The sequence below is a fragment of the Bos javanicus genome, chromosome 2 (assembly GCF_032452875.1).
Source record: "Bos javanicus breed banteng chromosome 2, ARS-OSU_banteng_1.0, whole genome shotgun sequence".
Taxonomy (NCBI): Eukaryota; Metazoa; Chordata; class Mammalia; order Artiodactyla; family Bovidae; genus Bos; species Bos javanicus.
In genome coordinates, this window is record NC_083869.1 from 35243418 (window position 1) to 35260258 (window position 16841).

At 33.4% G+C, this 16841-nt stretch overlaps 1 protein-coding gene across 6 annotated transcripts in view; it reads right to left on the bottom strand.

The window, feature by feature from the left end:
* TANK (TRAF family member associated NFKB activator) overlaps positions 1 to 16841 on the bottom strand; it is a 96095-nt gene that overhangs the window by 20094 nt on the left and 59160 nt on the right. For 4 of the 6 annotated variants that reach the window (XM_061436937.1, XM_061436948.1, XM_061436929.1 and 1 more), the window contains exons 3-4: positions 10696 to 10807; positions 9485 to 9603 (exon numbers count right to left, since the gene is read on the bottom strand). In XM_061436937.1, the coding sequence (XP_061292921.1) occupies positions 9485 to 9603; positions 10696 to 10807 (231 nt within the window). The remainder of the gene's footprint in view (positions 1 to 9484; positions 9604 to 10695; positions 10808 to 16841) is intronic. The other 2 variants (XM_061436956.1, XM_061436972.1) reach the window with 1 other exon arrangement.

Here is a 16841-nt window from a genome sequence, read left to right on the forward strand (position 1 = left end):
CTACTGATAAACAAAAGAGGAGAGAGAAAACAAAAGATAGCCACCTCAGAATTATTTGGTTTTCCAAAAGGAACTTAACAGAGAAGGATAAAAACAAATCACATTTAATAATGGCTTAGAGAAAGCCCAGGAACTAATTTACAATAGTTTTATTAGGATTCTAGGATCTTTCTATTTTAGAGCAAAGTATCAAGTGTATGGAAAGATGTTTAATTGACAAAAAAAAATCTTTCAGGGAAAAAGTCAGCTTTCATAACAGGGCAGGAGTGCCTTAAGCAAGCAACACACTGAAAGAGCATAACATATTGGCTACAAATGATAAATTAGGTGTGCCATCCCCATCTCTTCCCATCAAATTCTAGCAATAGCTTAAAGAAGACTACAAATTCAATAAGAGTTGTTAAAGTAGCAACTTTCCCGGTGGTCCAGTGGTTAAGACGCCATGCTTCCACTGCAGGCCACAGAGGTTCGATCCCTGCCTTGGTCAAGATAAATTAGGGATGAATAGAATACAGCAACTCTGTGTTGTGGACTCTGGAGAAGAGTAGAAAAAAGAAAACAGGGAAATGTAAGAAAGCGTACAAAAGTGGGAAATAAGGGGAGAAAAGCCACATTTGAGATATTTAAATTTGCTTAGAAGTCAGAGAAAAAGATTTAAAAAATAATATGCCACGTCTCATTATCTTCTCCCCTCAAAATTTATTTCCAGTATAATAATAAAGCAAAACCTAAAATTACATATTAAATTAAAAACCAGAGGCTCACCAAGATTAATATAGAGAAATCTGTTGTTTCTTTACATTAACAATAAAGTATCAGAACTGGAAAGTATCAATAAAAGAATAATCCCTTTTAAAATCACATCACAAAATAAATAAAACACTTAGAAATAAACCTGATCAAGGAGGTGAAAGACTTATATGCTGAGAACTAAAAAACATTAATAAAGGAAACAGCAGATGATTCAAGGAAATGGAAAGACATTCCATGCTTTTAGATTGGAAGAATTAATATTGTTAAAATGGCTGTACTACTCAAAGTAATCTACAAATTTAATGTGATCCTTATCAAATTACCCATGACATTTTTCACAGAACTAGAACAAATAAGCCTAAAATTTATATAGAACCCTAAAAAACCCAGAATTGCCAAAGCAATCCTAAGGAAAAAGAACAAAGCTGGAGGTATAACGCTCCCAGATTTCAGACAATACCACAAAGCTGTAGTAATTAAAACAGCACTATACTGGCACAAACAGATGGATCAACAGAACAGAGCAGAGAGCCCAGAAATAAACTCACACACCTACAGTCAATTCATCTTTGAGAAAGGAGGCAAGAATATACAATGGAGAAAAGAGTTTGTTCAGCAAGTAGTTATCGGGAAAGACAGAAATCTATTAAGTTAGAACACACCCTCACACCATACACAAAAATAAAATGGCTTAAAGACTTAAATATAAGACATGACCCCATAAAGCTCCTAGAAGAGAACATCGGTAAAACATTCTTTGACACAAATCGTACCAGTGTTTTCTTTGGTCAGTCTCCCAACAGAAATAAGACCAAAAACAAACAAATGGGGTCTAATCAAACTTATAAGATTTTGCATAGCAAAAGAAAGTATAAACAAAAGGAAAAGATAACCTATAGAATGGGAGAAAATATTTGCAGATGATGTGACTGACAAGAGCTTAATTTCCAAAATATACAACCAGCTGACACAACTCATTAACAGGAAAAAAAAAAAAACCCAATCAAAATATGGGCAGAAATATATATGGAATTTAGAAAGATGGTAACAATGACCCTATATATGAGACAGCAAAACAGACACAGATGTAAAGAAGAGACTTTTGGACTCTGTGGGAGAAGGCGAGGGTGGGATGATTTGAGAGAACAGCACTGAAACATGTGTATTACCATATGTGAAACAGATCGCCAGTCCCGGTTCGATGCATGTAGACAGGGTGCTCAGGGCTGGTGCACTGGGATGACCCTGAGGGATGGGAAGGGGAGGGAGGTGGGAGGGGAGGTAGGATGGGGAACACATGTACACTCATGGCTGATTCATGTCAATGTATGGCAAAAACCACCACAATATTATCAAGTAATTAGCCTCCAATTAAAATAAATTAAAAAAAATATATGGGCAGAAAACCTAAATAGACATTTCTCTAAAGAAGATGTAAGATTGCCAATAGGCACATGAAAAGATGCTCAACATTATTAATCATTAGATAAATGCAAATCAAAACTACAGTGAGGTACCACCTCATACTGGTTAGAATCAGTTCAGTTTAGTCACTCAGTTGTGTCCAACTCTCTGCGACTCCATGGACTGCGGCACGCCAGGCTTTCCTGTTCATCACCAACTCTCGGAGTTTACTCAAACTCATGTCCATCAAGTCAGTGATGCCATCCAACCATCTCATCCTCTGTTGTCCCCTTCTCCTCTTGCCTTCAATCTTTCCCAGCATCAGGGTCTTTTCTAACGAGTCAGTTCTTCAATTTTTACAACAGAAATTTCAATGTAAATATTAAAATGATTTGGATATCAATTTTTGTCTTAGAGTTTGTGATATATTTATTATGACACTTTGGGAAAACTTTAAAGAATAAACTTGTTGAAAGCAACCTTCTAATTATTATTCTATCAGAAAGTTTATAAACAAAGACTAATCATCAAAGAAAGTAATATAGAAGTGTTACGTATAAAAAGAAGGCATATTTGATCCAATCTCTAAAAATAAAACCAGGGGGAATGGAACATTTGCTCTGAGAAGGCAAGTTACTATACACAAACACATCTTCTCCAACTCTTTGTAATCCCTAGGCTAGGCTGTGATGTGCCATTGTATAGTGGACATTTCTATCTAATAAAAGATGAATCAAGCCTTAATGGAATAAGGGATATATATATATATACACACACACATATATATACATACATATATATATATATTTTTTTTTTTTTTCCTTTTTACAAAAGTAAGAATGTAAGAAGTCATATTTTTTTTAAAGTTCCTCTCTCAGGAAAGGTATGGTATGTTTGGTGATGTAAATCTTATTTTATTTTGTCATGGAAATCACTTGATAGTTACCTATCTTGACTAATGGTATAATTTCTGTTCAAATTATAAAACAATATTTATCATATACCTGTATATGATAACTTTTATTTTAAAGCATTAACTATGCATGTAAAACCAGGTACCTGATAATATATAGCAACCTAGCCCACAAATAAATCTAGTTTAAGAGACTTACAACAGAGAAAGTATCTACAGTGGTGAGAGAAGATATGAGGGCTTGAAACTCAGATGGAGATCTCGAAGTGAGAAGTGCACTTGAAGTCCAGAGTATATGAGATATGAACAATTTAAGGATGGAAACCTCCCAAGGCCATCCAAGACCTAGACTTGTGAGGCAAAGATTTTATAAGCTACAGTGCCTGCCAAAATTGTCACACAATAAATGGAAGAACACACCATGGGTAAATGTCTCTCACTGAAGGTCTACAGAATAAAGAAACAAAAAGAAGCACTATCCTCTGAAGTCATGATTATGTCATTTAAAAAAGTTTATAGTAAATGAAATTGGTTTTTCAAAACCCTCAGTTTTAGCTGTCCGTTTATTTTATGTTGTCCATAGTAGCCTGGAATAATATTAGTCCTTGCCTAGAAATTATTATTTTCCAATTAAAATACTGTACAAAACTTAAGTTTACATGTCTACGTATATACTATTAAGATATAAGCAAGTTAAGAATTTATTTTTCTCCCCCCTACTTAAACTAAATGTTGAGTGCCTGATAAAGTGTACCTTTAGCTCACTGGGAATATTTATTTCTAAATTAAGGTTCTATATATTTATCTGTGGGCTTCCCTTGTGGCTCAGCTGGTAAAGAATCTGCCTGCAATGCAGGAGACCTGGGCTCGATATCTGGGTTGGGAAGATCCCCTGGAAAAGGGAAAGGCTACCCACTCCAGTATTCTGGCCGGGAGAATTCCATGGACTGTGTATAGCCCATGGGGTTGCAAAGAGTCAGACACCACTGAACGACCTTCACACATATTTATCTGTACCATAAAATGATAATTAGAATTTCATTTTGTCATGTAATAAGGGTTTCATATTGTCTTATAATTTGCTTGCTATTACTATGGATCTGCAAATCTTTGTTTCCCCAACTAGGCTGTAGCTCCTTAAAAAAGGCAAATTTTACCTCTTTTTTTTTTTGGTATTCCTATCAAAGACTAGCAAAACTGGGAAAATAGAAGGGAGTTCAATAAATACTTCTTGTCTAAGTGATTGACAAGTGAATTTTTAGACATGAGTTTTCTTCAAACATGTCATAGCTTCTACATACATTGCAATTGCTAGGTACAGCATATCTTCTTTCCTTAATGTTAGCTCTGATGGCAGCTCCAAGCTCCATCACTGTTTTACTATTCTGAACCTACAAAATTTTTCCTGCTCCTCAAAACTACCATATATTTGTAGCTGGTATATCATTGTATCACAATGATAGCTACATTAGAAATTTGCCAAGTGTCTAACTAGCATCTTTCAGCAACAACTGTGTTCTTTGTATTTTTAAACTTTTGTTTAAAGTAAATACCTCAGATGAAAAAAAAGATGCATAAAGAATAAATTATATAAAATCAGAAACAAAGCATATAAAAACAGCTGTTTCTACACATGAATACATGGTCTCTAATTAGTTAAAAGTTCAAATAAACTCATACAATATCTACTTTGTATCCTGGATCCTAGACCATTCAATAATGTCTATTTGGTTATTAAATCAGGACTTTAAGTCAGAGGGCAGTTTAGAGGTATTGAATGAATGAGAGAAAAAATTTACTAATATTGCTAAATTCTTTTATGTATTTTACATTATTGCTCCCTATATATTGTGTCAAAACACTCTAGACTTCTGTATAACTTACACACACACACACACAAATGGAAAAGAAAGATGACAAAATTTTGACACACCCTATACACCTAGGATAACATTCACTTTGACAACTGAAGTGGTTCCTAAAGCACTATTACAGAAAATTTCGTTTTCAAGATCATAAAAATGACCCAGAGGATTTTTCTGGCAGTCCAGTGATTAGGACTCTGTGTTTTTACTGCACTTGGCCGGGGTTCAAGTCCTGGTCAGGGAACTAAGATCCCACAAGTCATGTGGTGCAGCCAAAAAAACCCCCAGTATATTACAATCCTAGCTTTTTAACAAAAGTAAATTAAACAATGCCAATTTGTATTTACATTAAAATTCAAAATTTGCTAAGTAATAACTGCCATCATGACATATGTTACTATGTCTGACAATGGTATCCTGCAAACAAGATTGTAGTCTTTGCCAAGAATAAGTATATGTATTTTTGAGTGATTTGATTCTTTACAATTTTTAATTTTCACAGTAATAAAATGCAAGTTTCTTGGTTCTCTAAAGCACTGCTCAGCTAATCTCCCCTGAAAGTCTATATCCATATTAGAATTTTTGAAACTACTCTCAAGATAAATAAACTATGATATTTCTTTCCTCTGAGATGAATAATAATAGAATTCAGGAAGTCAAATTCATTATTAAATTCTGCCAGATTCCTTTACCTTTCATTCATATTTATCACATGGTGAATGAAGCACTGTGCTGTCCCCCCCACACACTTGATCTTTTTGGTACCCTCTTCTGTACACCACAATCTACAATCCCTGTGATACTTTTAAATACAGTAGGTCTACAAAAACTTCGATAATTTTTTTTTTTTTCAAGAGGAAGAACTTATTTTCTTATCTCTGGAGCACTTAGTGATTCATTCCTAGTAAGCAGAATAAAGCAGAGGCAAAGGTGTGATTTTAGAGACTAGATTTTAGAAAGCACTATGGCCTCCTCCTTGCTATCTTATATCTCCTTCTTTCTTAGTCTGAGTAAGATACCTGTCAGTGTGATGAGAGGCCTGTGTGGCCAGGCCTCTTGTCAACAGCAATCCTGAAAGCGGATCCTCCAACCACAGTAAAGCCTTCAGATGACTGGAAGGCCTTGGCCACATCTTGACTTCAACAACATGGGATCCTGAACCAGTACCACCCAGCTAAGTCACTCCTGAATTTCACAGGAAGTGAAATTCACAGGAAGTGATAGTGGTTGCTAAGTACTAGGGTAAATCTGAGGTGGTTTGTTATATGATAGATAATATAATGAATTCTATCTCATCAAGAAACACTGTACAAACTACTGTGGTGAACAAGAAGTGAAACTCAGGTTTTCTTTTAAACTGAGGACTTCTCCCCTAATGTCTCTACACTGTAAACAGAATACTAAGGGTCATTCAATGATACATTCTGCTATCTTGACTCTTCATATCCTTTTAGAAATCAAAGGATTCTTGCATATTCTTTGTGTAAAAAAAGTGAAAGTGTTAGTCCCTCAGTCATGTCTGATTTTTTGTGACCCCATGGACTTGTGGCTGTCAGGCTCCTTGTGTAGGATTACCATAAACAGAGACTGAACTATAAATTTCATATTTCTCAAATACAATTTTCTAAAAGGGCCTCTTTTCCCTTCACTCTGTGTCTCATTTTCCAAGGCAGCCATAGTTGACATTTACTATAATGTCCAGAGATCTTTCTCTTTTCAAATATGGTAATCAAATCCTAAACAAGATAAATATTCCTCAAAACTACCCACCAAAACGGAGGAGGAAAGGGCTGTGAGTAGTTAGTAGCAGCTTCCTTCTGTTACTGGTTCAAAACATTTCTGTTAAGTCACTAATTCATTAGAGACTTGGCCAACTGATCGGGAATGAAATCAATTAAGAGTTTTTTATAACACAGAGGACTATATTCAGTATGATAAATCATAATGGAAAAGAATATACAGAAAAGAATGTTTATAATATATGTATAACTTTGCTGTACAGTAGAAATTAAAAAACAACGAAATTAATTAGTTTTTGAGAAGGGTAATAAACATAAAGTCACATTGAAAACAGGAAAAAAATTGTACCACTATCTTAGCCATTTCTGAATACTACCTGCTAGGTTTTATCTTGTGTATACATGCATACTTTTATAAAACTGCAAACAATATGGAATTTTTTCATTTTGGAAAAATCTTAAATGTATCCATACAATTTAAAGTTTTTAGGAAAGAATTTCATTTGTATTAGCCAAAAGTGTATTTAATTATAACTTAATAAGCATAGGCCAACATATATGCCACTGGAAAAGATTTTAATTTCAACTGGCCAGTATTTTTCTAAATTAGGTCTAAAGTTTCACAATGAATATATTTCTAGCTCTTAAATACTCATAAATCCAATTTATTCATTCCTTTAGAATATATTTGTTCTCTTTAATCCTTTATATGTTTAGTGCTTATTAGCACTTTGGCTCTAGATATATAAAAGGAGATGAAAAAACTGAAATGGAAAATCATTAATTTTTATTATAGTACAAAAAGACTGAATTGAAGAGCTATTCAAAGTATTAAATACATGTGTGTGCTCAGTCACTCAGTAGTGTCCGACTCTTTGCAACTCATGGACTGTAACCTGCCAGGCTCTGTCCATGCAATTCTCCAAGCAAAAATACTGGAGTGGGTTGCCATTTCCTACTCCAGGGGATCTTCCCGACACAGGGATCGAATCTGCATTGCTTGCACCTCTTGCATTGGTAGATGCATTCTTTACCACTGTGCCACCTGGGAAGCCCATTTTTAATGTATGTGTGTGCTCAACTGTGCACATTAAATATACAGTTGTCAAATATAGTAAGGAGAATTAAGAGAACTCAATGAATTTTAGATTTATTTCTTATTTGAAGCTTTCTATATTTTCCTCTTATCATCTGTCCACAAATATAATCAATGCAACATTATTAATTTTTTGATAATAAGCTACCTTTGACATGATTCCTGTTACACTTAATTTCAGCTCAAGTGTTCATAACTGACAGATGCTAAAACTTTCAAATAACGACAAATTATCCAAATTCAAAATAAACTAAATTAGTAACACATCTTAGGAGTTTTTCACATTACCCCTTTTGTTCTAATCAAGATTGCTATTTTCAAAAATACCTTCTATGTATTTTGAACTGGAGATATTTTATTATCTTCAAAGATATTATAATTAGAATAAACATAAGAATTGTGACTAAAAATTAATAGTAAATCATGACATTTAGAAGTCCTTGCAATAAGAAAATGGTCTGCAAATATTACTTACTTAAGCACTACCTTTATAAGTCAGCATTTTATAGTAGTTTAATGATTTTAAAATGTACTTACTAGGCTCTATCATAAAACTGTATTCTAAAAGTCAGAATCACTGTTTCTGAATTTTATGTTTGGCAAAATAAATCTAAACATATTCCAGTGGCATGGTTTCTTGTGTTTACTAGCAGTTTTAGATAAATGGAAATTGGCGTGAGGGTGAAGAGAGCTCAATGATTCAAATAAAAAACTAATACTGATTCTTAATAAAGAACTATGAACTGAGAGATATTGTAGGAAATTTTTCATTCTAAAATTTTTATTTATAGGGAAGTATCAAACAGGATTTCTCAATTTGATGTTAAATAAAAACAAGATAGTCTTAGTTCTCCCCATCTTTATTTTTCTTAAAAATGTACCCTTCCTGCATGTATTTTTCTACTTTTATTATGCATTTATGTTTCTATAAATGATGTCATGCATTACATTTTTTAAAAATCTAAATAAATTATTCCTACTTTATCATTTTGTAATCTCCATTATTTATTCAACACTCTTTTGAAATCCAGGTATAGTAATATGTAAATATTTAGTTTAATTTTTCTAAAATGTTTAACTGTAATGATGTACCACTGTGCTACTGATGGATGTTTAGGTTATTTCTAACCAAAGTACCATGAACATCCTTGTGCATGTCTCCTCTGCAGATATGCAATATTCATTTTTACACTGCTTCAGTGAAGACTTTTGCTTAAGCTAGTCAGGTGGATTTTGTTTTTTAATTAAGCACAGGCAAATGAAAAAACAAAAATGCTATTTTCTTGCCCAGAATCATCTGTGTATTACTATATTATTTTTATCTTTCTTTGTTAAATCTTTTATCTCTTTGGTAAACACCTGTGACATAGACAAGTAAATACTAGAAAATAAGAAATTTAAGCCTTTATTTTACTTGGAAATAGTGCTTCAAATATATTTAGGAACATGTAAGTTACTTGCTTGTATATAAAGAACTTCTATTTAGAATTCCAGAGGTGGATTCACTTCAAGAAAACAAAATGAGGAAGATGTGTTATATACTAGCATTTAAATTCTACTTCTTGTAATAACAGTGTCAGGGTTGAAAAGAATCTTGTCTGCTTTCTCCAACTTTCCTGCCCACCCCAAATGTAACAGAATATTGACTAAATAATTCAGAAAGTCTGATTTCTCATTTATTTTCTTTAGGGAATAAAATTGCAGCACAGTCTACCTTTGATTCTTTTTCTCTCGGTATTCCTGATTTTGCTTTATCATGAGGCTGATCAAGAGTCAAATTATTCTTCCTTGCTTCACTGTCTTCAAGCAGGGGAACATAGCCACAACTGTTATCTGTAAGACAAAAACCTCTTGGACCTAAGTAGGAAATCCTTGTTTTGGGTACCACTTAGAAAAAGAATATACACCCAAACCCCTAATTTTAAAGAGCAGAGATTTTGAACTATGGGTTTTAAAAATTCTTTAGATAATAGTTACTGTAACAATTTAGTTTTGCCCACTTAGATTTTGGCATATTTGATTCGTATTTTTAAATTTTCATTTCTAATAAACACACAAAATTCCTACACTTCCAGTATCAGCAGTATACAGAATCTGTAGAATTTAAAAACTAGAAGTATGCCATTTGTATCTTATCATCGGCAACCACAATTAAATTTTTATTTAAGAAATATATTCAGGTATGCATTTGTTGTTTATTTATTTGAATAATGACTCTATGCTTATTATTAAAAAATCAGAAAATGCAGACCTGCTGAAAAGAATAAATAAAAAGCTACTCACAGTTTTTATCATCTGTGAATGATTCCTATTAACATTTTGGTTTATATTTTACCAGAATTTTTCTTTTTCAATACATATAAATTCACAAGAAACAATTTTTTTGCATAGATAAAATTACATGTTTTTTATCTTGCTTTTCTCATTTTGCTATATATCACGAATATATCTCATGTTTTTAAGTGAACACCTATTATCATCACTTTACTTGGCTACACAGCTGTTTACTACATGAATGACTGTAATTTAATGGTTGAACATCCCATTATTAGAAATTATTACTGTGATGAGCATCCTTGTAATATATACCTTGAGTACCTGAAGAAATATTTTTTATGATACACTCTTAGGACTCAAATTTTTGGTTTAAAAGGCACACACATTTCAAAAGCTTTTGCTATTTACTAAAAAATTGTCTTCTAGGTATCAACTTAAGAGTGCCACCATATGGTACATGTGGCTGTCCACTTTCCCATTTCCTGCATGTGTTCATTTCTTAAATAAGCATAAACCTTAACTGCACCACAGTTATTAAGATACCAGAAACACTGAGAAACACAGGAGAAATAAAACAGAAAAACTTAACTTCCGTCTTTCTTTTCCACACAGGTTTAAGAAATACTTAAAAATTTAACATGAATATACCTCGACTGGAATTCACAAGAAGTAACTGTGATGTTAGCTTGTCAATAATAGTTTGTTGAAGTGACAGCTGTTCCTGTTGCTCACGTATTCTCTGCTCATAGTTTTCAGTCTGCTGACATAAAAACCAGTTAGCCTGATATTTACTGATAGACATGTACATACATTTAATGTCCATTAGTGATTACATATAGATATGAGTTACCCATATTGCCATTTCCCAGGTACAGGGGCATTTATTTACGAGCTAAAAACAGGATTCAATCATGTACTTATAATCATTACAAACAAAAGTGATTTAAAACACTTTAAGCACTGTAAAATTTTTAAAATCACCTTAAAGAAATTTCAGTTAAGAGCTCAATGTACAGTTCTTGGATAAAAATTGTAATTTAGAATTTAATCTGTAATGATAACAAAAAAGCATGAATGGTAAAATGGATGCATTTAAAAAATTAAGATTTCATGTTCTTAAAATAAATGCACTTTTGAGTTTATTTTTAGAGCATAAAAACACAAAGGAAGTAGTTATAGCTAAAACACTGTGAAATTCAAAGGTACAAGCACAAATTATAAAATTACACTGATCAGAAACTTCTAAGATTAAGATTTAAGAAGTTAAGAAACCACATGGTTAATTTCTAATGGACATCTTAAATACCACAATTTCCCTTATATTTTTTAATCCAGTCACCTTACTACTATTACAATGGCTGTGAGAATTAAGCAATGAAAGAGTTTATGGCCATATCACCCTGAATGCGCCCGATCTTGTCTGATCTTGGATGCTAAGCAGGGTCACGCCTAGTTAGTACTTGGATGGGAGCAGTGAAAGAAGACACAAGTTCACATTTTGCAGCACACAAATGTTGCAAACCTGATATATGAAAACACTTCATTACAATGATCAAATTAGCACAAAGTCTGAAAAATATATAACCAAAAAATAATAGAGAATTCTTTACCAATTTCTATCACTAGAACATATAAATGACTAAATTGTCAATTCTTTGAAATATGAAATGGGGTTCTAATAATCTTGGAATGTCCTTCAATAGATACTAAATATTTGATTTTGAATTGATTCTTAATGATCAAAATTAGTGAAGCTCTAGTATTTTCAGAGATCTACAAACATTAAGTGCTTTATAAATGACACAGCTGTTTCTAGAGTCCCAAAAGAAATTAGCTTAAGAAATGAAAGCAAAATAGCACATTTTCCCAGATAAAAGGTGAAATTTTGTATTACATTTTAAACATGAGTAACTGACAAAGCTGGTAAGTAATCCAAGTGGTGTTTTGTCTTGCATGTTTCCTGAGGGTAGTCTCATGTAACTTGATATTCCTATGCAAAGTAACTTATACACAGGACATATTCAGTACAAGCTTATTGAAAAAAAAAAGAATCCAATTAAAATAAAATTCAAGTAAATTTTATTATTATAAGAATGAATCTTTTGAATCTGTCTGAACCATACATTCTATGACTAGGAGTGTGATAACAGAACCTTGGATACCAAATTCCAGCCTAGGACCAGGCTTCCTAGAACAAGACTTATTCCTACATAAATTTGCATCCAAGCCCCTAGAAAGAGTGGGTGGGTTGACTATAAGAAGGGTTTAAACCTCTAATGCTAATTTTGTAATACTTTAAATTTGCCTGTCTACACAGAGCTACCAGGGCTGAGGAATCAGCAAACATGCCTGATATTATGGTTTGTTCTATCTACTTTTGTGTATTTAGAACATCCTCTAAAGATGTTACATCTTTAGATGTAATACATCCTCCAAGCTTTTCATAAACATTAACCAAAAATTATCCATTCTTTCACTATTTTTTGATAGGTATATATATTTTACTATCCAGCATTAAATGACCAGTACAAAAAGCTTATTAAGGTAGAAACACACTCAGAATAAATGTATAAGTTATTCAAACCTCAGCCCATTCTCTATCTATTACATATTTGTTCCCAACCTTAATGAAAAAACAAATGACCTGTATTTTCTTTTGGAACCAACTCAGAAAGCCTCTGCCAGGTAATTTTCATCTTCTAGTCTCTGGCTTAAAAACATATTTTAGCACATCTCCATATAACATATTATAATAAATGAATAATGCTGAAAATGTTTTCATTAGCAGGGAAAAAAAAATCAAGAGATCAACAATTTCAAGTTGAAGTTTTCCACTATTTAGTAAACCACTTAACAAAGTACTTTATAAACTGAAGCAAATTCTGTAATAATTTAAAAAACTGATACTCTGGAAGTATAGCAGGGGAAATAGAATAGCAATAACCCATGTTCTCTTAAGTTCTTTCCACACACTTTCATTATATCAATTATTAGTCTATATTGTTTATATGTATGATTTCTCTTTAGACTATGACCTCCTTAAGGACAGAGACTATTTTCTTCTGTTATCTCCAGAGTACCTGGCACATACTGAAATGCTCAATAAATATTAGTCAAATAAATAACCTAATTAAGTTAAGAAAATATAAGAGAAATAGATATGTCTTCAGAAGTTAACCTGAAGGAATGGAAATAAGGTTTTGCTTACATTTCTGAAGAAAAATAGGAAAAATAGAGATAGTAAGTAAATAAGACCAAAGAAAATTAAGTCTCAGAAGATAGATGCAAAAAAACTGTCTATGTCTGAAGATTTTTTTCATTTTTCCTTTTTTTGGAAAAAAAGGGAAGCTTATACTGTCAGAAAAAAAATTACTAATTTGAGAAGAGAAAATATTTAGAAACAGTATAAAGACTTTGACCACAAAGCCATGAGAGGGAAAGTCCAGAGGAGGATATTGTATCAAATTGGGAAATAACCAGCAGAACTGAGTTTACTTGCTATGTTTGGAAACTAACAGAAACAAGAGGCTTTTCTTTTTAAATGCTTCTTGTTCACTGAATAGATGTACATAAACTTATTATCTGAAAACTCCTTTTAAAAGGTCAGATAATTGTTGCACTGTCATAGTATTCACACACACAAAAATCAGTACAATTACAAAGCAAGTACATTCTAGCACTACCAAAGACCCTACAAAACAGAAAAATTACTAACAACCACATTGAAAATGTACAACAGCAATGTCTTGTCAACACTTCTGTACAGAGCACAGACATGACAGCTAAAACAGACAGAAGAGAAGATGCTTTTGACAGCCAGTGTGTGTGAATGATTCTTTGAGTCAGATGGCAGCAACAAGTTACCAACTAGGAGATCTGCATGACAACTAACCATCCATCTGTATCAAACACCATCTGGCCAAGATGACTCTGGCTTCTGTGTATCTGACACTCCTTCCAATTCCAAAGACTAGCAAAACAAGTGGTCTACCAGCATCTAAAGAGGTAAACAGGTACTGAGGTACTTGTGCCAGAATATACTTTATATCCTTTCTCAGTGTTGAAAAGCAAAACTTATAACAATGGTGATCAGATACAGCACAGACCTTGAATTTACTAAAAATGGTTGTCTATACGCTCTCTTGACTATCATAAATAAAGCAAAAAGCTTAATAAAAGTCCCTTTATCCTGGCAAAATTTCAATCCATCTTTAAAATTAAGGCAGCATATTTTCTATAATTTCAGACATACAGCTACTCAAGTTTTCATGGGTTTCATAAATATTAAAATAGAGTTCTATAAACTGAATTTTTTTCTATTGCTGACAATGAAAATTCTCATTTTTCATATTTTCCAAAGCACTTATTTCCTAAATGGGAAAAAAAGGTCAAGTGTCCTCAGTCATCCATAATACTCTAAATACGTCAAACATAATCTCTCTCATCCTCAAGAAACTAATCCCAATATTCTGAGAAATACCATTTTTTTTCTTCCAAGTATAAAAAATAGAAATTTAGTAAATATTGAATGGATTCAAAGAAAATGTTTAAAAACCTTCCAAATTATTGCAAGATTAACAAATAGAACAAAAGCTTTATTGAAGGGTTTCCTTCGTTACTACAAAAACTCTCAATAGGGAACTCCATAGTTCATGAAGGAAGATAATTAAATATTAATTATTCCAATACATAACACTTTAGACAAAAACTATCCTGAAACTGGTAAACTAAAAACATCAACTTAAATTTTAGGTTAAGAAAAAGAGAGACTGCACAGGATTAGCAACTGGAGATCTGGTTTCTACAGCTCATTTCTAAACCAAACTCTGTTATATCCTCCTATAACTAGGGAGTTATAAATCCTGCCCTCTCCCACCCTCCTGATACCAAGACTTATCCAGGAGATCTGCAATCTGACAGTAGATTATCAATCTGATTATCTACTATTAAGTGATGGTGCTGTCACCAATTTCTCTGTATGCCAAATGGTAAACTATTTTTACTTCACAATATTGTGTTTTGGTACTAATTAATTTACTTAGGTTCTTTGAGCCTTGGTTTCTTTCACTTTGAAATAAAAATAATATTTACTTGAAGTATTGAAGTAGATGGCATGTATAAAATGTATGGTATGTAGTAAGCTCTTTGCAAATGTTAGTTCCTTTCCTGTAATAATGAACGAGGTTTCTACATACCATTATAACATGTGTGCATGTCCATTAACTAAAGCTCTGATTATCACTGATTATCACTACATATACAATTTGTCACCAGACTTACCACACAACCATCCCATGCTTTATGCCAGTTTTTTCAATTCTTCTTATAGTTCACTGTAATTTAAGACTCAGAAGCTTTTTCTCTGAAAAACCAGTGTGGTATCTTCATTGAATCAAAAACATTCTATGAAGCAATAAACAAATAATTAATAAACAAACTCTGGTTGTTCAAAGTTTACAAAGAGACAAAATAGGCTCAAAATGATTAAGAAACAAAATGGTTGTTAAAAATTACAAAAGTAGCACATTTGTGAAAAGAATGCAAAAAACAACAAAATGTCCACCATCACAACCATATCAAAACCTGAGATGTGTACAAAGTAAAAAAATCACAGTCTCTTCCTTTACTTTGCCCTTCATTCCTCCTTAGAGGTAATTCCTATTGACATTTTGGTATGTGTTCTTTTAAAACTTCAGCGTACATGTGTATGTATCTTTTTAAAAAATGTGAATTGTTCTGCAACCAAATTTTTCATCAACACATTATTATATGATCATTTCACTGACTACTATGCACCAGAATCAGAGAGCTTTATTTTCCCTATTTGACTTAAAAGCATTAAATTAACCTACTGAGATTATTTCCCACATTTTATAGATGAGAATACTGAGGCAAAGAGCTAGAAAATAATCTGCTCAAAGTTTCTCAGTAGGAAGTAGAGCTGGGATTTGAATCCAGGTTAGCCTGACTGCAATGCCCAAGCCCTTTGAATAATCACCATGACTAGATTCAATGGCACCCCACTCCAATACTCTTGCCTGGAAAATCCCATGGACGGAGGAGCCTGGTAGGCTGCAGACCATGGGGTCGCGAAGAGTCGGACACGACTGAGCGACTTCACTTTCACTTTTCTCTTTCATGCACTGGAGAAGGACATGGCAACCCACTCCAGTGTTCTCGCCTGGAGAATCCCAGGGACGGGGAGCCTGGTGGGCCGCCGTCTATGGGGTTACACAGAGTCGGACACGACTGAGGCAACTTAGCAGCAGCAGACTCACATGAGTTTATCTAGCTCTGCCAAGATCCTCTTTTTGCTATTTACTCTCCCCTTGGATATGTAGATGACACCACCCTTAGGGCAGAAAGCCAAGAGGAACTAAAGAGCCTCTTGATGAAGGTGAAACAGGAGCGTGAAAAAGCTGGTTTAAAACTCAACATTCAAAAAACAAAGATCATGGCATCTGATCCCATCACTTCATGGCAAACACAAGGGGAAAAAACAGAAACAGTGGCAGATTTTATTTTCTTGGGCTCCCAAATCACTGTGGACTGCAAGGAGATCAAACCAGTCAATCCTCAAGGAAATCAACCCTGACTATTCATTGAAGACTAATGCTGAAGCTGAAGCTCCACTACTTTGGCCACCTGGTATGACGAGCTGACTCACTGGAAAAGACCCTGATGCTGGGAATGACTGAGAGCAGGAAAAGGGGGCGAGAGAGAATGAAACGGTTGGATGGTATCACTGAATCAATGGACATAAGTTTGAGCAAACTCTAGGAGACAGTGCGGTC